The 22512-nt window shown below is 34.6% G+C and overlaps 1 protein-coding gene across 1 annotated transcript in view; it reads right to left on the reverse strand.

The window, feature by feature from the left end:
* MTTP (microsomal triglyceride transfer protein) overlaps nucleotides 1-22512 on the reverse strand; it is a 41875-nt gene that overhangs the window by 13782 nt on the left and 5581 nt on the right. Inside the window, 9 exon segments of the mRNA XM_079153893.1 lie at nucleotides 462-673; nucleotides 2575-2787; nucleotides 12310-12417; nucleotides 13294-13462; nucleotides 14743-14900; nucleotides 17021-17171; nucleotides 18972-19111; nucleotides 19431-19547; nucleotides 20715-20822. Coding sequence (XP_079010019.1) covers nucleotides 462-673; nucleotides 2575-2787; nucleotides 12310-12417; nucleotides 13294-13462; nucleotides 14743-14900; nucleotides 17021-17171; nucleotides 18972-19111; nucleotides 19431-19547; nucleotides 20715-20822 — 1376 coding nt within the window.

Consider the following 22512-nt stretch of genomic DNA (forward strand, 5'->3'; position numbering starts at 1 on the left):
GCAGAGTCTGCTGTTTCAGACCTTGAATTGACCAAAAATGTAGGCCATGCCTAACATTTTAAACCTTAATGGCAAATTTATAAATGAGGCTTCAAAGATCCCAAACATATGAAAAATTAAGATGAAAGACAAGTTGGTGAGAACTAACATCACTTTGTTGGGCTACATATAAAAGAGTCCTGCAATTAGATTTTAAAACATTACTAACATTTGGCAATATGTACTTATCAGACTGAATAGTACAGCCAGAGTAAGTCAGACTCAGAGCTCCCAATTAGAAACAGCCAATATGAAGCTATTTTAGCTGATTCACTAAACAGTGTTCTCGGGTAAATTTTTCACCTTTTTGTTCCATGCAATTTTTGTTCCATGCAATATAACACCATTTTATTAGCCACATTTGTACCATATCAGTATGTAAATAAACTTAAACAAGCACAGAGACATGCAACGTGTCATACCTTGCAGGCATTTCAAAACGCAGAATGTCTTGAATAATGGAGAGCATGTATTTATTCATTTCTTTGGGAAGTTCCCCAATAGAGAGCAGGATGTTTTTTACCTCCATGTAAGATGGGTTGTTTTTTAAAATGACAGTAGCTGCAGTCGTCCGCACAGTCTTTTCATGGACTTTACGATTCTGGTGGTATATCCTGTTCAAGGTCTTCTTCACCTGCTTGTAAGATATTCAAAATTAGTGCACAACCAGACCTTTAAAATTGATAGTGTAGCAGGGACAGTGAGTAAATATGTGTATTACTACATTTCCCAGGTTCCTTTGTCATTAGGTTAGAGCCATACAACTAGTTCCAGCTAATAGGCCATGACATGACAGAATCAATATGGATCACTTTCAGGTTGAGGCAATGCTTTCCCATCTTTTTCTTCCATGACTCAATGGACTGATGGCCACATGTTCCCTTACCCATATTAGACATATCATGATAAATAAACTTTTGATAAACTGCTGAGATTTTGAGGTTCATTTGTTATGCAGCATAACATGGTTCTACCTAACTAATATATTTTATGGATACTACTGCCACATGGCAATGAGGATTTGGGGAGAAATGGCTATATGAATGGATATTTCTTCACAATGAAACACCTCAGAATCTTTTCTTTTCTTTTTTAAATTACTAGGCCTTATTACTTTTTTTTTTAGAGCAGTGTAATAAGGTTCACAGAAAAATTGAGTAGAAATTAGATAGAGTTTTAATATATCCCCAGTCATATACATGCGCAATCTCCCCCTCTGTTCACATCCTGCACCACAGTTGCTATGATTTGAATGTGGCTTGAATGTGTCCCCCAAAGACTCATGTGCTAGAAGCTTGGACCCCAGTGTGGTGGTGTAGAGGTGGTGGAACCTTTGAGAGGCAGGGCCTCATAGAAGGTAATTAGGCATGGGCTGTTCGACTTCAGGAGGAATTAATGCAGTTTTATAGGACTGGATTAATTCCTTCAATAATAGGTTATTAAAAGGGATCCTGGTACCTCCCTGAATCTTTATCCATATGTGCCACTGGCCACTCTTACATGCACTTCTGCCATTGTGAAGCTATTGGCCATAAGCGTTTATCAGAGCTGAGAAGATGTCAGCACCATGTTCTTGAACCTCCAGAACTGTGAGCAAACTAAATTTCTTTTCTTTATAAAACACTTGACATCAGGTATTTTGGTATAGCAATAGAAAATGGAAAGAGACAACAATGGTACATTTGTTATATTCAGTGAACCCACTTGACACATCGTTATCAACCATAGGGTACATTATGTCCTTTTTTCCTAAAAAATATTAAAATCAATGCAAATGTATCATTATAATTGTATTCTGTGTCAACAACTAATTTTATTGGTCACTAACATTACCTAAGAAGATATAATATGTGAGGCTCTTTACTAGGCATTTATAAATATTTCTTGCAATTATGCTTCTCTCTGTCTTTTCCTATTTCCCTCAAATCTTGGCCTTCCTTCTCAGGAAGTTAAATAACTCACCCAAGGACAAACGACTAGTCAGAATTTACAACCAGGTCATCTTTCTCAAAAGCCTGTACGCCTAATGATTATGCTTTATTGCCAATCACATTTGACACAAAACTGGGGGAAGGGCACTTAGCTACAAACTGGAAATAACATTCTCAGTGTTAGACACCCTATTCAAAGTAAGTTTTTATTAAAGTTAATAAACATCCTCTGCCCTCAAAAATTTTAAGTTAGGTGACTGCCTAAAAATGTAGTTATATGAACAAAAGAGGCCAATCTTAAGCCAGGATATTTTTGTGCTGAAAAATTTAACAGCATCTAAAAACTTATAAGAGGAAGTATATTTCTGAAAATAATTTATTTCTAAAAATAAGAGGGTATGCTTCAGGATATAGGACATTATCTATTCAAAATGTGAGGCTGCTTTAGAATAGCCTTAAATGCAATTTTAGAGTTATTTCTAAGCACAAGAGAGAGACCACTTGGGGAAAAAATAGAGTGACTTGAGAGGAATTTGCTCTTGACTCATGTTCGGATGTGCTTTTCCCCTTCTGCTTATGTTGCAAATATTCTTGGAGGTCTCACCTCATCTGTTATGAAAGGGACATCATATCGCTGGAGAGTGGTAGTAGCGAGGTGGCTGATGGGCCCTTCTCCTGCCTCTGCATACTTCAGAAGGAGTGGGACACCTTCTGGAAGCAGAGCGTTCTTCAGGGCCAGCAGGTACATCATAGTGTCCTCCTTTTTCTCTGGTTTTTCAAGTCCTCCCAGGATTAACTTCTTGGCTTCAACTACGGCCTAAAAAAGTCACATACCTTAAACTTATTCATAACTATACATAAAACAAAACTCAGGCAAGAAAACAACCTACAGTTTTAAAAGGTTTGCACTATTGCCTGGACACACAATAAAAGCAAGTAAGTTGAGCTTGAAAAGGTACTTGTGTTTTTTTTCTTAAATATATATATCAACACGTTCTTAAGAAGCAATGAGCTAATAATGGGCTGATTTAGTTTTAAATGCATTCTGAATTTTTTAAAAAGCCATTTTAAAGAAAGCCATTTTAATTCCCTTGCAATTGATTAAAAATTTTTTCGTTTATTGAATTTCTAAAACAAAAATTAGATGGAGCCTAAATGTCACCACACATGTTTTCTTAAGAAACAGCCTGAGTGAAAGTACTTGCTTGACATATAAGGTCTGGTTCTAAATGTTTTGGAAGTGTTTGTTCTCACTTGCAGACGAAGTTAATTAATACTGCTATACATTTTAAAATATTTTTAAATGCTTTCCATGTGACAAGTCCTTTGCTAGGTACTTTGCAAACATGTTCTGCAATTAGAAAAGGCCTTTTTTCCTGACCTGGAGAAAGGGAAAAAAAAAACTCTGGGGATGAGCTAATAGTTTAATGGAAAGGCAAATTAGAAATAGAAGCATCTGAGTTCTGGTCTTATCCTTGCCACTATGTAAGTTTCTGGGCTTTTGTTTCATCATAAAGATTTCTAAGACCTAATTCACCTAAAGGATTTATGAACTCTGAAATGAAGCTACAGGTACACACACACACACACACACACACACACACACACACACACGGAAGGGGAAGGTTGGACGGAGGAAGAAAATAAAAAATCTCCAAACAGAAGGAGACATACTAAACTTCACACATAATTCAAGAAATGACATTTGTCAACTCTTAGATTTGTAAAATATATAAATAAAGCTTGATAATGTATTTTGTTTGTGAGGCTATGGGGAAATAGGCATTCTTGTGTATTGCTAGTGAAAGCATAATTCATATGGAAGATAAACAGAATTGACAAAAGTTAACAAAACTCCATTTTGATCTACAGCTCTTGACCTGAAGCTACATCCCCAACAATATAAAACAAGGTGTCTAAAATTATCCATTTCAGCATTATGTGTAATTGCAAAAACAGTGGAAGCCATTGCATGATAGTGTGTAGGAGACATTGAATAAACTGTGATTCAATGGCACAATAGGGTAGTAAGCAGTTGTAAAAAGGGACTAGGAAGGCCTCTATTACCAGTATGGAGTGATTTCCATAATACATTGTTAAGTAGAAAAAGTTAAGCTATAGAAGAGGATATATAGAGTGGAAATTTTGTACAAGAAAAAAGCAATAGGAAAGTGTGTGTCCGTGTGAACCTCTGCTTGCTGTTGTGAAAAGAAATGTAAGAAGGAGAAACAAAAATTAATGGTAACGCTTAGCTATGGAAAGTAGATAAGAATAGGTGGAAGGGCTATTCTTTTTGAGGATTTTTTAAAAATAGTTTTGGCTTTTGAATCATGTTAATATTTTATATCCTCAAGAAGTAAAAGTAAGTTAATAAGGATGCAAAATTACTAAAATCCAATTGAAACTTAAATGAACCTAAATGGATATCAAATTGATAACAGAACTAAACAGAAGAGGACAAAAAAGAATTCATCCAAACAACTGTTGTATATAGGATTCAGACTGTATACCTTGGAAAATATCCTAAGGACAAAAAGAACTGTAATGAAGTCTTGAACTGAACTTAGTTTGTTTTTATAGTGACGGGTGTAGCAATTTCAAAACTAGTTTGTGTCACTCTTAGAAATGAGCAGATGAATGAATATACTGATGTTCTCAAAATATCCAGGTTTCTTGCTGGGAAAAAAAAGATAAAATTATAGAATGGAAGGAGAGAAAGAAACTTGTTATGTTCAATTAGAATTAGAAACATAGGTATGAATTCACACTTTAATAAATTACATGTATTTTGTCCACCAGAAGATCCTAGATGCAAGGGCACTCAAGTAATAAGAAGTAAAAATATTTTGGAGTAAAATGTTAGATGTCTACAACTCACTCTCAGATGGTTCAATTAAAATGAAACAGAATGAGCTAATGTTAATATTTCAAGACTTGGAAAATCTAAATGAAGAGTATAATATGTTCATGAAATTGTACTATTCTTAGAAGTTTTCTATAAGTTTGCTCTTTTTAAATGCAAATTTTGGGAGAAAATGAAATTAGGATGCAGGGAGGTCAAAATGTAAACAAACAAAATAAATAGAAAAGACATCATTGACTTTATTGGTCCTGATGGTGAACTTGTCTAGCTGCTATTCAGACTGCTGTTGGGCAAATTTCATGCTAACACACACTGTGAAGCCATAGCACTAGATGGAATAACAGGTACCTTTTGGGTAGCATAAGCATTGCGTTCCCAGAAAGTACCTTAAATTTGTACTTTCATTTTCTTTCATATGTCTTTGATTTGACCAAAGGGTAGATCAGAGCTTCATAGCAGAAAATAGAAAAGAAAATTTGAACATTAACTACAGTCCATTTGGTGGCCAAATCTCATTATCTGAACAGTGCTTAAAATAAAGTAGCTCAAAAACATTAACGAGATTGAATGACAGTGATAGAGGATAGTTTGCAGCTACTTACAGGGTGATTTTAAAAATGTGAAAAGAGCTAAGCTGTCTCATTATCAGAAGAACCTTGATCAGTCACTCAGTTTCCTTTTTATGCCACATGCCTTGGTAATCCCTTTTTCTCCCAGGGTTTCTGACCACCCTCTATTTCTAGCTCTTACTTCTCTCCTGATCTGCAGTTGTGACCAACTGCCTGTTGAACAACTCAACCTGGTGGCCCAAAGGATTTCAAATGTAATATGGTCAAAACAAATTAATAGCTCCACCTTCCTAAATCAGGCTCTGGAACCCTTGATTAAGTGGTAGGCTTTGCCATACCCTGGTATTCTAACCTGGAGCTTTGGAGTCACCTAGATTCTTACCTCTTTCTCATTCCCCGCAGCTCATCAATGACTAAACACTATTGAATCTACTTCCTAAATGGCTCTTGAATCTGTCTCCTCTTACTCCTTTGACCCTATGCTTACAACTATTAATTCTTACCAGAGTTATTCCAAAATGTTTTCAGTCAGATCTCACTGACTAATTCAGCTAATATCCAGTCCATATATCATCTTGCTTCTTCCAAAATAAAATTTTAAAAAGGAGTATATCATTCACCCACCTAAAAACTTCACCAGACCTCCTTGTTGTATACAATGAAGGTGAGACTCCTTAGCTCATTATTAATAAAGATCTATTTACTTTCTTCTGTCCTCCCCATTTCTGGTATCTTCACACTAACCTACCTACAGGCAAGCATACCTATTTTGTGTTCCAGTGCCACAGAATTTCTCACTGTTCCCAAGCATACTGGGCCTACTTTGGACCTTTTCATACAATATTATGCTACTTGTAGAATATCCTTTATTCCATATTATGATTTCTTCACCTAAAACTTTCTTCTAGACTAAGCTCAAATACCGTTTTGGTGAAACTTTCCCTAACACCCTTAAACAGAAAAGGTCACTGTGGCTCTGTATCCCCACTTGTTTGTTTCAGTATTACAGTTGTCCCTCAGTATGCATAGGGATTGATTCCAGGACATCCTGAGGATAACTAAATTTACAAATGCTTGTAAAATGGTATGGTATTTGCATATGACCTGCACACATACTCCTGTGTACTTTTAATCATCTCTAGATTTTTAAAAAATTAATTGGAAGGTTTATTTATTTATTTTTTGTGGTGCTGGGGATAGACCACAGGCATGCTAGGCAAGTGTTCTACCACTGAGCCACGCCCTGGGCCCCTAAAGCATCTCTAGATTACTTGTAATATCTAATATAATGTAAATGTTACATAAATAGTTGCCATACTGTTTGTTTAGAGAATAATGAAAAAGAAATAGTCCACACATGATAATTACAGATGTAATTTTTTTCCAGTATGTTCAATCAATGTTGGTTGAATCCTGGATGGGGAACCTACAGATACAGAAGGTCAACTCAACTGCACTAGCCTGTTTTTAGTTGATAAATAGACAAGGAGTTCTTTGAGAATGGTAGAATGTTTTATATCTCTTTATGTTAAAGGATTAGCATTATACCTAGCATAGAGTAGATGTTCATCAAATACTGCTAACAGGATTTTTATATGTGGATTTTGTCTTTAGCCAAGGTATTTAATACATCAATTGCTGAAGCAAATAAGCTACTCAAGTAATTATGGAAACCGAAAAACATAAGAATTCATAGTTCTCTATACTAAATTTGATTTCTGCCAGAACTGATATTCAAATATTTTCAGTGGCCCTCTTTTTAGTAATCTTTTTCATACTTCGTATACAATCTATTTAGGGGTTGTCTCTCATGAAATGATTTGGTTTCAAAAATATTCTCAATATTGTTCTTAACAGCAAGTGTTTAGTAAGCAAAATAATGCAATTATGCCTTCCTGTGGCAGAACAGGATGCTGGCTATATAATAAATATGGACAGAGAAAATGCTTTATTTGTATTATAGAAAAGTGGGATGTATTTGATTTTAATCCATTTGGAATTTCCATTTTGAGTTATGCTTACACAGTGAGTATTTTTGCTTTTTTATGTAAAAAGATGTGAAAATTAGCTCTTAGGAAAACAAAGAAGCTTTCAGCAAATGAGATTAAAAGCAAAATACAAAGTTCTAGGTGATTAGAAATACTTAAATTTCCACTGACAAAACTTTAAACTATAAACTACATTTATTATAGACAAAGTTCTGTTCTAACAGGAAGCCTTAGAATCTAATATTTTCCTAAGAACTAGAAGAACAACACACCATTCAAAGCTGAGTATAGAACAAAGAAGGCCATTATATATGATAAAGAGGTCAATCATCAAGAAGACATAACAATTGTAAACAGTATGTGCCCAACATGAGAACACTTAAATACATAAAGCAAGCATTAAAGAGAACTGAAGGGAGACATACCACAACACAATAAATGTTGAGGATTTTAATATCCCATTATTGACAATAGACAGATCATACAAACAAAATCAATAAGGAAACACTGGACTTGAACTATACTTTAGATCAAAAGGACCTAATAGACATACATAGAATATTCCATCTAATATTCCCAAAATAGACATTCTTAAGTGTACACAGAAACCTGCCCAGGCTAAATTTTTTTTAAGCTAAATGTTATTTTTTTATTTTAATTTTAATTTTTACAGAATGCATTTTGATTCACTGTGCACAAATGGGGTACAACTTTTCATTTCTATGGTTGTACACGCTGGAGATTCACCATTTGTGTAATCATACATGTATATAGGGTAATGATATTTGTCTCATTCCACCACCTTTCATACCCCACTTTGTTCTCTACACAATCCAACGCTCTTCCATTCTTCTCTTACCCCCTTCCCCCACTAAATCTTAAATCACAAAATAAGTTTTAATAAATTTAAGAAGATTGAAATCATATCAAATATTTTTTCCTTCCACAATGGTATGTAACTAGAAATCAATAAGAGGAGGAATCAAGAAAATTGACAAACACATGGAAATTAGATAATAGGCTTCTGATAATTCTTAAATAAAAGAATATATTAAACTGGAAATGTAAAGATATTCTGAGATGAATGAATATGGAAACACACCATTCTAAAACTTATAGTTTGTAGCAAAAGCATTCATAAAAGGGAAATTTATAGCACTAAATGCCTACATATAAACAGGAGAAAATCTCAAAAAAATATTTTACCCTGTTAGTAAAAGAAAACTAAACAAGCTCAAAATCAGCAGAAAGAAAGAAATAACAAAGATCAGAGGAGAAGTAAGTGGAATAGAAACATACAAAAGAAAATGAAACTAAGGATTTTTTTTAAAAAACAAACACAATTGACAAGCCCTTAGCTAGACTAAGTTAAGAAGATAAAAGACCAAATAGGCAAAATCATAAGTGAAAGAGGAGACATTACAACTTACAGGTAAGAAAGATCATAAGAGACTATTATGAGCAATGTCTACATACACAAACGAATTGAACAATGTAGGAGAAATAGATGAATTCCATAAAACATTTAACTTACCAAGAATGAATTATGAAGAAATCATATATCTGAGCAGAGTGATAATGAGAAAGGAGATTGAATCAGTAATTAAAGTTTTCCATCAAGAAAAAGTCCAGGGTCAGATGGCTTCAAAGCAGAATTCTTCCAACTATTTAAAGAAGAACCAATACTAATCCTTCTCAAACTCTTCCAAAAAATGGAAGAGGAGAGATTACTTCCAAACACATTTTTACAAGGACAGCATTACCATGATACCAGAACCAAACAGATACCACCAGAAAAGAAAAGTCAAGGCTAGTCTCACTGCTGAGCATAGATTTTAAAATCCTCAATAAAATACTAGCCACGGTACTTTAAAAAAAAATCTGTCACCACAACCAAATAGGATTTATTCCTACAATGCAAGGATGGTTCAACATATGCAAATCAATTAACGTGATTCACCATATTAACAGAATGAAGACCAAAAACATAATCATTTCAATGAGAGCAGAAAGAAGCATTTGACAAAATTTAATGTTCCTTATTATAAAAACTTTCAACAAATTAGGTATAGAAGGAATATTCCTCAACACAATAAATCCATATATGACAAAACCATTACTGACATACTCAACAGTAAAAAGTAAAACTACTCCTCTATGATCAGAAACAAGACAATAATACCTGCTAGCACCATTTCTGTTCATCATCATATTTGAAGTCCTATCCAGGACAATTAGTCAATAAAAAGGAATGAAAGACATTTGAATGGGAAAGGAAAGAAGTGAAATCACCTCTGTTTTCTAAATACATGATTTTATATACAGAAAACCCTAACAACTCCATCAAATGGCTGTTAGGATAGATAAATGAATTCAGTAAGTTGCAGGATAAAATATCAACTTAAAAAAATCAATCATATTTCTATAACTGACAACATACTATCTGAAAAAGAAATTTAAAAAGCAATTCTATTTATAATAGAATGAATAAACACTTAGGAGTAAATTTAACCAAGGAAGTGATCTGTATACTGAAAACTATAGAACGCTGATGAAAGAAACTGAAGATGACACAAGATGACAAACTGAAGATGACAAATGAAAAGGCATTTGGAAGAATTAATATTGTTAAAACAACCATGCTACCCAAAGCAATTTAAAGATTCAGTGCAATGCCCATCAATATACCAGTGACATTCTGTTTTTTTGGGGGGAGTGGGGGTACAGGGGGGTACCAGGTATTGAACTCAGGGGCACTTGACCACTGAGCCATATCTCCAGTCCTATTTTGTATTTTATTTAGACAGGGTCTCACTGAGTTGCGTAGCACCTTGCTTTTGCTGAGGTTGGCTTTGAATTCCAGATCTCCTGCCTCAGCCTCCTGAGCCACTGGGATTACAGGAGTGCACCATCACACCCAGCCCAGTGACATTCTTCAGAGAACTTAAAAAAAAAAAAAAAAAACAAAAAACAAAACAAAAAAAAACAATTCTATGACACTTACGGAACTACGAAAGACCCTAAATTGACAAAGCAATCTTGAGCAAAAAGGACAAAGCTGGAGTAATCACGCTATTGGAATTTTAAATATATTACAAAGCCATAGTCATAAAAACAGCATGGTACTGGCATAAATATAAAAGGACCAGTGAAATAAGTTAAAGGGTCCACAAATAAACCCACACAGGGTTAACTGATTTTTACACTGGGGTGCCAAGAACATGTAATGGGGAAAAACCATATTTTCAATAAAAGGTATTGGGAAAACTGGATATCTACATATGAAAGAAAAAAAATGTTGTCTCCCCCTTTACATAAGAATTAACTTAAAATAGATTAAGGATTAAATGAAAGACCTGAAACTGCAATACTACAAAAACAACAACACAGGGGGACACTGATATGGGCAGAGAGTACTTGGATAAGACCCAAAAGTACAAGACAATGAAGGAAAAATAGACAAATGGAACTGCATCAAATCAAAAAATTTATGCACAGAAATGAACAATAGAGTGAAGAGAAAACCAATAGTCATGGAGGAATTATCTGCAAATTGTATACCATGGTTGATATCACCATCCAGGGCAAATATCTAAAATAAACAAAGAACTAAAATTAATAACAGGAAAACAGAGCCCTCTTACAACGGACAAAGGACCTGAACTGACATTTCTCCAAGAACATACATGCAAATGATCAACAGATACATGGAAGACTGTTCAACATCTTTAATTATCAGAGATACCAATTAAAACTACAATTTAAAAAACCCACAATACAATTATCACCTCATCCCTATTATGTTGGCTATTATAAAAAAGTAGAATGATAAAAAGTGTTGGCAAGGATGTAGAGGAAAGGTAACCCTTGTGTAGTTGGTAGTTTTGTAGATTAGTCCACCCATTTTGGAAAATAGTATGGAGATTCCTCAAAACACTAAAAACTGAACTACCTTATGATTCAGCAATCCTACTTCTGGGTATTTATCCAAAGGAAATAAAATCAGTGTGTTGAAGAGCTATCAGCACTTCCATCTTCTTTCCAGTTTTGTTCACAATAGCCAAGAATGAATGGACATTTAAAATGTGGTACACATACATAACAGAATACTAAATCCTTTAAAAAGGAAACATGGACAGACCTGGAGGTCATCATGCTGAGTGAAAAACCAGGCATAGGGAGATAAATACCACATGATTTCCTTTGTACATGGAATCTAAAAAAGTCAAACTTACATAAGTGTGTAGAGTAAGAATGGTGGTTGCCAAAGGCTAGTCAGTAGGATAAGGAAGGGGGAACCAGGAAACCGGAGATAGAGGTCAACCATTCACAGTATCAGACAGGATTCTGGTGATCACAGCATGATAACTAGTTAATAAAATTGTGTCATTACTTCAAAATATCTAGAAGAATGGACTTTAAATGTTCTCACCATGAAGAAACAGTAAGTATTTGAGGTGATGGATATATTAATTTGATCATGCCACAATGTTTAGATGTATCAAAACATCACACTTGATCCCCCCCCATATATATAAATATATACAATTATCATTTGTCATAAAACAAAGACCAAACAAATCTGAGTATTTAATGGACGCTCAATAAACATATGTTGGTAGGAATATTAATGGACTATTCCCTTTCTAGCAAGTAGTTATTGATCTTTATCTAGGCATCAAACACTATTGTAGGCAACTAGTACTGAAGGAAACAAAGATACATTTTTGTATGGAGTATACAGAAATAACAATAAATAATAAACAACGGAATTTCAAGGTATGTTAGATGGCAGTAATTGTATGCAAAAGGGAAAATCAGTAGAGTCAGAGGATAATTAGGAGTGCCATTGGGGGGAGCAAGATGAGGATCAAATGGTGGTTCGGGTGATGGCATGCAGGACACTGATCCGTACTTACTTTGAGTTTGCAGCCATCATTCTGGCACAGCTTCCTGACAAGGGCTCCAATGATGATCATAACAGTTTCTCTGATGTCGTTGCTCGCAAAGGAACCTTTGAACTTACTCTATTAACCAAACAGGGATAAAAAGAGGCCATCGACACTTTAGTATTTCAGAGGGACATTTTTTGTTAAGGATAAAGTAACCAATAACTTGAGGGAAATATCAGCAAACTCAGAATTTTGCTTTTGAAACATTTAGAAATTCACTTTCTAGTTTTGAATGAAGAGTTAAAAGAATGTCCCTTGTCCAGGTATTCCTAACCATGGTCTATGAACTCTCTAAGGGTTTGTGGATTAGGTTTGTCAGGTTAGTCAGTGAACTACAAAAATGTCTTTAAAATTTAAATATGAATGAAGGTGGTCTTTATTGTTTTTACCAGATTCTCAAGTAGGAGTGTTTTCCAAAAAGATTATGAACTTATCATCCACCAGGTAATAAGTGGGTAAGTGTAATTTAAAAAAAAAAAGAATCTTGGACTCAAGAGAAGTCAGTTTTGTATGGAATATAAAATTTTAAATTGTGAAATAATTATATCTTTTCAATGTATCTATATAAATGCCATGAGGATTTCTAACTCAAAAAAAAAATTTAATTGCTTATTAAAGCCTAACCTAGATTTCTCCCCTCCAAAATATTGTCCTATCCCACATATGAGAAGTGAACACAATTTTTAAGTTTCCACAATGTATAGTTTATGCTAATTAGTGAGACCGTAAAGGCACTAAGTGAAATAATTTCTGTGCAGTGAATGATCTGTGAATAGAAATAGTCCAGAGAAATCTGAATGTGAATATTTAGAAGATATTCACAGTTTGCAGTCTTCATTCTGATCTGAACAACTTTTAATTGCCACTTATATTCTTGGGGGTTTCTGGGTTTGTTTGCTTTTGCTTTTAGCTGCTGAGAGTCTTTATTTTCCCTAAGTCTGCTTGACTTACAATGAGTGTTCTCAGGAGTTCTTCATCTGGATGGGTGGCAAATCCACAGGCGTAGAGAAACCTCTCCTGGAGGACAATGCTACTGTCACTTTTGAAATCCAAAAAGTCCAAAATGGCTTCTAATGAGGCTGGAGTCTGAGCAGAGGTGACAGCATCCACCAACTGAGGTCTATGAAAAAGGCATTGTCATGCATATCAGTGCTTCAGGTGCTTAAGGAATTATTAAAAAACCTCTGCCACTCACAGACATTTCACTGATTTGACTTTCTTGAAGAAGTGAATTCTTTTTATTTGAACAACAAAAAAAATAAGATTTTCTCAAAAAGATCCCCTTCCCATTTTATTTAAATCTCTCCCTTAACTCTTCTTTTTCTTATTTAAACAATATACATAGAATATACAAGCTAATTTTACTATATTAACCTAACCCAAGAATAATTTGAAGATTCGTAAATTTAAATTAATAAATAGCATTATAAATTAGGCTCAAATTCTTCTCTATACCAGTTATATAAAAGCTGTGGCCCATCAAATTGATAATTTTTCTATTTTTTAGTATCCTCAAGGGAAGTAAATAACAAATCTGATCAAGAATAAACAGTCTTTGCAGATCAAAAAACAAAATTCTCTTCTTGAGAAATTGAGTCCTTTGAATCCTGACAGCTGCTGTTGCTGGTGTGTGTGTGTGTGTGCGCGCGCGCAGGCAACCTGGCCAATTTCCACTTTTGATTATGTTAATGGGTAGGTTTCACTGTTTGTCAAATACTAAGTGAGCCATGTTCTACATAATTAATTTGGATAATTGACATTATACAGATGAATTTGTATTTATAAATTGTGTACTATGTATAAAATTTACTTACAAACAAAACATATTTGAGAATTAAGTCAATTTTCTTTCTCACACGTGAGAATGAATCACTTTCACCAAATTCTACAAAATGTGTGAATTTCTTTTCACTAGATTCTTTTGGTTACTTAACAATAGTTCTCAATTTTCTGCATAAAATGAGACATCAGTTGGATCGTTAATGAAATCACATTTTCAAGGGAAAAGTCATAACTTTCTAGTTTGTTTCAGTCAACTCCGAAATCTTCTCAAACATAAATTAATAGCTTGCAAACACGGTTGCAAAAAACAGAGAGGCAGCCACGTGCCGGGTTGTCATGATGAAGCCCTGCCCTCACCTCTCTATGTGCTAATCTAGCACTAACTTCAACTCATAAGTACAAAAATATGTGCATCCTGAGTCACTGTTGTGAAAATTTGTTCTTGGATTTTTGGTCAAGTGACCATTAAGTTACTGCAGTGGTATAATGTAGAACAATGGAATAATTGATTTGGAAGTGGGACAATGATTTAGAAGGAGTCTTTCTTGCTTAATAAAAAAATGACAACCAGCAATGGTTTCCTGACAGATGACCCCACACAAAGTTTGGGGAACTTACAGTACTTCTTTCTTTTCGGTCTTCAGAATTTGGAGGATGTCTTCTCTCTTTGCAGTCCTGAGGTGCTGAACAAAGGCCAGGAAGCTTTTGACAGCCTCGGCATTGGAGAGGTTGTCAGGTTCCAGGTGTTTCCTGATGGACTGCCAGTGTTCTGAGAGCTGCAAACACAGTCACAGGCTCATGTCCTGCCCGCAATTCTGATAACCCACATTTACAAAGGCCATTCTCCCCAGAAATAAAATTTACTTGTATCTGACAAGCAGAAGATGCTTTTGTATCTTTGCTCAGTATGTTTTCGTCTCCCTGCCCAGATCAGACCACTCGTGAAGCCCAGGGGCAAATGGAGAGGCATGCTAATCCTCAGGCCATTCTTCTGTAGGAGGACCATTTTTGTCTGTTAGTTATAAATTTGAAGGACTTTGGGAAATAAATAACTTGTGTCTGGGCATATGATCACCCCATGGCTACACCAAGGGAATTACACCAAACACCAGATTTTGACTACCCTAGTGAAACTGTCTAGAATTTTAATTAATGGCAGGATATTTTGGAGGGAAAAAAAACAGAACTGTTGAAGTATTTTAACAGGTTTCTAATTTACCTGCACCTCACTGGAAGTCACTTTTTATAATAGTTTGAGCTCCCTACTCTTTTTATAGTATTGTTTGTCTGAAATTTAATGTTTTACTATTACTGAGGTCTGAACTGTTCATTACTTATATCTATGTTTAGTAGCATACTATTTACATTAAAGCAATTCTCTCACATACACACTGCAATTATTCTACTTTTGTTCTGAAAAATAATTCTAATTGTTGACATATTTAAAAATAGTAAATAATTCTAATTGATGACATACCATGGCTTGGAAACAAACTAAAGAACTTATTTTCATACTTGACTACTTTTCACCTAGTTGTACAGAATATGTTAAATTCCATCAGTGACCTCTAACTTTTTAACTCTGTGGTAATCACCATGCTTCTGGTTTTTAAATTATTTATCCCTTCTTCTAAGCAACAGACACTTATTTTTCTCTTTTGCAAATCTCTTTTAGCTATCTCATCTGAAGAGGATACTTCAATGCAAAATTCCAGCTATATTTAGCATATTTCCTAGGTTGTTTCTAAAGGCAAAGAGAATTTCTATGTGAATTTAGACTTTTTTTCTTTAAAAAGTTACAGTAGTAACTTTATACTGAGGTTGGAAAAGCAAATTCTTCAATAACATAAACCCTTTCTGCAATGAATAATCTTAGATGGCTCATAATGTTTAATAACTATGGGGGATAAGAGGTCACAACATAAGTAAATATGATTCCTTTCATTAATCATTTCCCTAAATAATTTCTATTTCATAAGATACTGGAAAATTAAATGGCTTATGGAAGAAAAACAAATACAATAAGAAATAAAGTCTGAAAATTATAATTTCATGCTTTGAAATGTTTCAATTTTCCTCTAAGTCGATTTAGTAAATTTTATAAATTAATCAGGTATTAGCATGTTGTACTTTAAACAAATTGTGGTATTAGTTCCTGATGACTTCATTTTTCTGAACACCAGTAATGTTTGAGGAAAGAGCACTTTACAGTAGCTACATATAGAACCTGGAGCCAAGGTTTGCTCCAGAAAAGTGGTTAGATATTAGGAAACACTGGACCTTAAAGTCATTTCTGTGACCATACAGCACAACTGATTCATGTGATCAATGAAATTTCTCTTCATTATATTGAAAATCTTACAAGATAGTCTATAGTTTGCCTTTAAGAAGGAATATCCCCTTTCTGGCTGTACTTGTAGGAGACATTGAAATATGGTAGGAGCTTATACTCTAATTCAGGCGGAGAATTTGGAATCCTCTTTAATTCCCAACAACAATACTTAGAACATTGGGGTTAATAAAGTACCTGTGAACAAACCCATATACAATTCTGCCCTTACTAAATTCAGACCCTTGTCCATGTTCTTGATAAAATTTATTTCCCCCAGCTTCATTAAGTCTTCCCTCACCCCAACCTAAATCTCAGGTTTGATTTTCAAAAGGTTGTCCTTAAGTCATAGCATGTTTTATTAAAGATAAACAAGTAGTAATTATTTCTTCATTATTGTTATTATTTGCATCATCTCAGGATTATATCAGTTAGGCTACTATCATCCTAACTTGGTGGTGGCTGGTAGTTCTTTAGAAAATTCATAAAATTAGTTGATGCTTCCAATGGAGACAAAAGAAAAATAGAATTTTAAGCCGCTATTAGCCCCAATTTATTCATACTTACAGAAGGGCATCCTTTGCACTTGCTCTGGAAGACCTGCCCCACAATGGGTATGGCTGTGTACTTTGAATCAACTGCTTTAATTACAGTTGCAACCTGCTTTCCAGGTATCAGTCTTGGGCCTGCTTCAGTCGTCTTTAGCTCTAATTTCTGCCTGCATAACACCAAAAAGAAATAGCACATTATAAGCATTCTTTTGAGTGAACAATATATTAATTATCATTCTTTTGAAAACCAAGAAAAACAGGTTATTTGGGTTATAAAAGTTCAAACTTGGGTATTTCCAGGGCTAACTGAAACCTCCAGATAATTATGAAGTCTTCATAGAGCAATGATTTTATTCAATAACTTAGAGGTTTAAGTCTCAACTTTTAAAATATTATGACAAGAAAATAGAAGAGAGAAAATTCACCTGGATGCTGAACCAAATATGAGATGTCAGCCCTTTAGAATTTAGCCCAGCTTTCTGAAAGTGATATTTGAATACAACCACATGTCACTTATTAACAAAGACAGTTAGGAAAGTTATTTTCCAAAAATGGACTTGACAATATTTTCATCTACTATTGTCTTCCAGGACCTAGTCAAAAGAAAGGAACTAGAGAGAAGGAGAAGAGGGAAAGGAGAAATACTGGGGAATGATACTAGCCAAATTCTACTGTTATATTGTGTGCATGTACAAATATGTAACAATAAATGCCACCATTATGTACAACTAATGCACCAACAAAAATTTGTGGGAAAAAAAAAAGTCTGGTCACCTGAATGGGCCATGCCAAGAGAGAAAGAGAGATTCGTAAGGAGCCAAAGCTGTTTGAGTATTCTTAGCTCAAGCACCAGACACATGAGGGAACGACCTTAGAATAATTCTAGCTCTAGCCTGTCACTGTCACTGTCACTGTTTAGCAGACACTAGGCAAGGCATGTTCAGCCAAGCCAAGGTAAGTCCAAAATTATGAGAGAATAATACAGCGAACGATGCTTTCTATTCCATTGAATTTGTAGCTTGTTGTAAGGAAACAGAAACCAGATAGACCTGATAAGCAATTAAAAACATTTATTTTACATGAGAATATATAAAAACAATAAAGAGCATGAAGTACAATGCAAAATTCTACTCCATATGAGACTTGAATAAAATTTCAAGGTTTAATGGTTTGAGACACTTCTATGATTTTGTATTCATCTAATTCATAATTCTGATGTTAGGACCAGTTCAAAGGAAATTTTTGAGAAGCAATGGCATAATATATAATTTACTTAATGTCGAAAATGTCCTTTTTGAATTAAAATATTAAAACAAACTCTTACATTTGAAATTTCAGTTCTTAATCTTGTTAGAACCATTCTGATCAGAGAAATGGTCTTAAATTGATACAACAGGCTTAAACACTTAAATGTTATAAATCTCATAAATTGTGTCACATTTCTTTACTATGGAACTTTTAATGTTTCTTAACAATGACTTTTAAAACTCTCAAGGATGCTGGGGGGTGTAGCTCAGTAGCAGACTGCTTGCCTAACATGTACAAGACCCTAACATGTACAAGCCTGGTACCACAAAAAAAAAAAAAAAAAAAAAAAAATTGACCAGGAAAATCTCCCAAGGTGATAAGATGCAAATGCCACCATTTTTTTATCCTTAACATTAAAAAACACTCAAACAAATTAGAAAATACACTTATAGTTTGTCTTTTTGAATTTTAAATTCAAATCCATAAATGATTTTTAATGAAATTCTATTAAAATGGTATTTACTTTGTGCCATGTTTATTATTATGGATGATGTGAAAAATAAAGGTGATCAAGGTGTAATCTCTGTTTTCCAGAAACTCACAGTCAAAATGAAGAAGCAGCACACACACACACACACACACACACACACATTTATAAACCAAGTATAATAATATGTCAAAGAATAGTAAGGAAAATCAAAATTTCAGCATTATCTTACTTTGACACTATTTTTCCTGTGATGGTTGGGAGGAAATTCACCGCAAAAGCATGTGTCTCTTCTGCAAGCACTGCTACAACAAAACTGTCTTCTATCTTATAGGTAGTGACAGATGTGGCTTTGGAACTGACACCCAACACCTAAATAAATAAAAAGATAGATAAATATCTATTTTTATTAAAAAAAAAGTCAATTAGCTTTTTTATTCTTTGAATTAAACCAAATACAAAACTATCCTACAATCTTCAAAAGAGCTACCCTTTTATTCTTTTCCCCATCACCCACATCCACAACCTATTTAACTAAGTCTATTTATTTGACATGTGTGAAACTATGACTTAAACTAAAAAATATAAATGTTTACAAGTTATATTTCGACCTTATTTTTCTATTATTTAAAATTAATCTCTACAACATGTAATTATTTGACTGCCTCAAAGAAAGTGATACAGATCTTACCTGATTTTGGGTTGTAAATCCAGACCTCTCAATTTTGCATGAATCCAAGGCCTTAATTTTTACCACTTTATCTTGATGAGCCTGGTAGGTCACTTTACAATTTCCAGAGACATCTTCCTAAAAAGAAAAGCAAAAATATAATGTTTGAGATTTGGCAGGGATCTTTTAATTCTAGTGGGAAGTGGCCTGAAAATTGAGGTCCTTAATACCTCACAATAAACAGCTTTTTATTTCAGGATGACAAAAAAAAATAGAGAATTTAGTCCCCTATAGTCTGTTCATCTTTCTCACCTTCTTTGGCTGAAGATTATAGTACCCTTTTGATTGATCCAGAAATAACACAGCATTTTCTATTTCTCTCTATGCCCAACAAAAATGGCCTGGCAAATAAAACTCTAGTAAATAGATAATTATGTGGCACAGAGAGTTGATTTTTAAAACTACATCTAGACCGTGTGTGTGTTGTGTGTGTGTGTGTGTGTGTGTGTGTGTGTTACTTTGACTAGCCTTTTACTATATTTAAAACCCCATGGGATTAATTAGACTCATTGTTAGTCCATCACCAATTTGAATTTAGGCAAATGTTTCCCAATATAGACTCAGTCTAGCTTCTCTGAGCTTTCCCCTGGGCTCTGCCAGCCCCGTCTGCCTCTACTCTAGCAAACTAGCCAGGTTTCTCTTAGCCCAGGCCTGCCATCAGATTTTCTCTTCCATTCGTGGGCTAGTTGAATTCAAACTAAGAAAGTTGGAGTCCAGCTTTGACTACAGGTGTGATACTAGTGGATCTGCTTAACTTCTACAATTGACCTCAGTTTCTTCATTTGCAAAATGAGGGAAGTTTGTACCAATTAATGGTTCCCCACACTGACAGTTAATCCTAATTATCTGAGGAGATTGTTAAAACACAGATGTTCAGGTCCTCCCTAATCTACTGATCACAATCTCTGGGCTAATCCTCATAGGATAGTGGTACACAGTGATGATGTCTGGAAACCACTGGAATGATCCCCAATGTTTTCTGTATTTCTAACAATTATTCTAAGTTCTCTTACTTATTAGAAGTGGTTCTAAATCCCTTTATCTTGTATTTAAGTAAAAAAGCATTGGGGTAAATGACAACTGTTTCATATGTAAATGAGATTTGAGTAACCAACTCATCTTTTCTGAACGATACCATAATAGTAACTCATCTACTGAATTTCTACAAGAAGAACTACTTATAAACAGTTTTGGCAACCCTATTGACAAACAAGATGCAGACTCCTTGGTAATGTTAGTAAGTACCTCATCGGTGGTTCCAGAGCTTAATTGCATCTGAAATAGGCTAGCCAAGCCTCTCTTGAGATTTGCTATGGCCACTGGCTCATTTGGATATGAGAAGAACTCCTTGACCTATGAGGGAAAAAAAGAAAGAAAAGAACATATATGAAGCAAAAATGCATCATTTATCAGATTTAGTTAAATAAGTGAGTAGAAAGGTGAGATTCTCACCTCCATTAATTCTGGGAGAAAGCAATCTGTTACTTCAAAGCAGTGATTTCTGTGTGTGTGTGTGTGTGTGTGGTGTGTGTGTGTGTGACAAGAAGCTATTTAGATTTCTATGAAGATAGATCACTAAGATGTGAAATTTAGAGGACTGATAGTGAAGGTTCTAACATGATGGGCATTGCATAGGAGAGGAAAGAGCACTGATCCAGGCTGGGATTTCTGTCAAAACAAGAATTGTTGAAGAAAGAAAAATTAGGAACAGTCCCTCTGAACTTATCACCATGTTCTTTACCTGAAACCCTGTCAAAATGAAAACTAACCAAGTTTTACAATAACGGCAAATAAAAAGGTTCTTAGAAAAGAATGGCAATTGTTACCCTTGAGACTTCTGAGGTGGCACAGCCTCTGAAGGTCATGACAAGGACCCAGGCATGGCCAAGATGCTCATGGATAAAATTCCAGAGGAGCAAGGTTTTTCCAGGGCATTCATGTTGACCTTGGGTACAAGGAGATACAGAAAGTTGGAAGATTTGAGACAGAGTTGCTTACAGGCTGCTCCAGGTACTGCTCTGATGTTCCTTTAAGAAGACAGGGAAAAGAGGAGGAATGAGGTGACTGTGATTTGGTAGCAACAATATGTAACTTCCCTTTGTTTTACCCTTGACATTTATAGCTACAGTGTCTTTTATTATTTGGATAAGTTAGCCAACGTTTAAGAAAAAGGGTAAATATACAAAGAGAATATTCTGGCAAGTAGCCTGTTGATTTTTATCCTGTATTGACTCCAAATACATCACGAGGTTTAGAAATAGAGGCTAGATATGTCTTCCCTGTAAAGATTCCCAAAGTCTGTGTTAATTGTAGCAGAGAATTTCTACCAGAAATATCTGGAATGCCTTCCTATTCATCTTTAAAAACAACCATGACTTTTCAAGTAAAATAGAAAGTTCAGTAATTACGCAACGAATTCAAATATAACTGAATGATTCAGTCTACAAAAAACCTGTCATGCATTAAAAGAAGAGAATATTTGCTAAATTATCCAAACAAGTGCCTCAACCCTTTATTTTTATTTCCTACATATACTCTCCCTAGTGACATATTTACTAGATACTTTATCTGACAATCAATTTTAGTCATTACACTGGACAAACCTATAAATGTTGGAATACTGTTGTTTGTCCCAGTGAAAAAGGAACTGGAATAATGACCTCAGTGTCTGAAAATCCATGGTGTCATGTTCTCAAACAAATCACTGGCAATTTCTCAAATCCAAGCTGAGTTTCTGATGTTCTATATTGTAAATGGGGTCTTCTTTCCTTTAGCCGTGACAGTATTATTTCCTTTGCAAATACCTTGGGGTATGATATCTCCAGATAACAAGCCTATGTTTAATGGGATTATTTGAGCCCAGGAGAGTAAGTGCTCCCTCAGTGGTGGTGTGATATTCTGGTGATATTCTGGTCTGAGACTTAAATACTTTAGAAAGCAAGAGGATCCATTAAGTGGGAAAAATACCTATCATTATCACTTCAGTTTCCTTCCAAGTTGCAAAATGTGCCTACTTTTAGATCTATTTAAATTTCACCTAAAA

This window comes from Sciurus vulgaris (genome assembly GCF_902686455.1).
Source record: "Sciurus vulgaris genome assembly, chromosome: 9".
In the NCBI taxonomy this organism is placed as follows: Eukaryota; Metazoa; Chordata; class Mammalia; order Rodentia; family Sciuridae; genus Sciurus; species Sciurus vulgaris.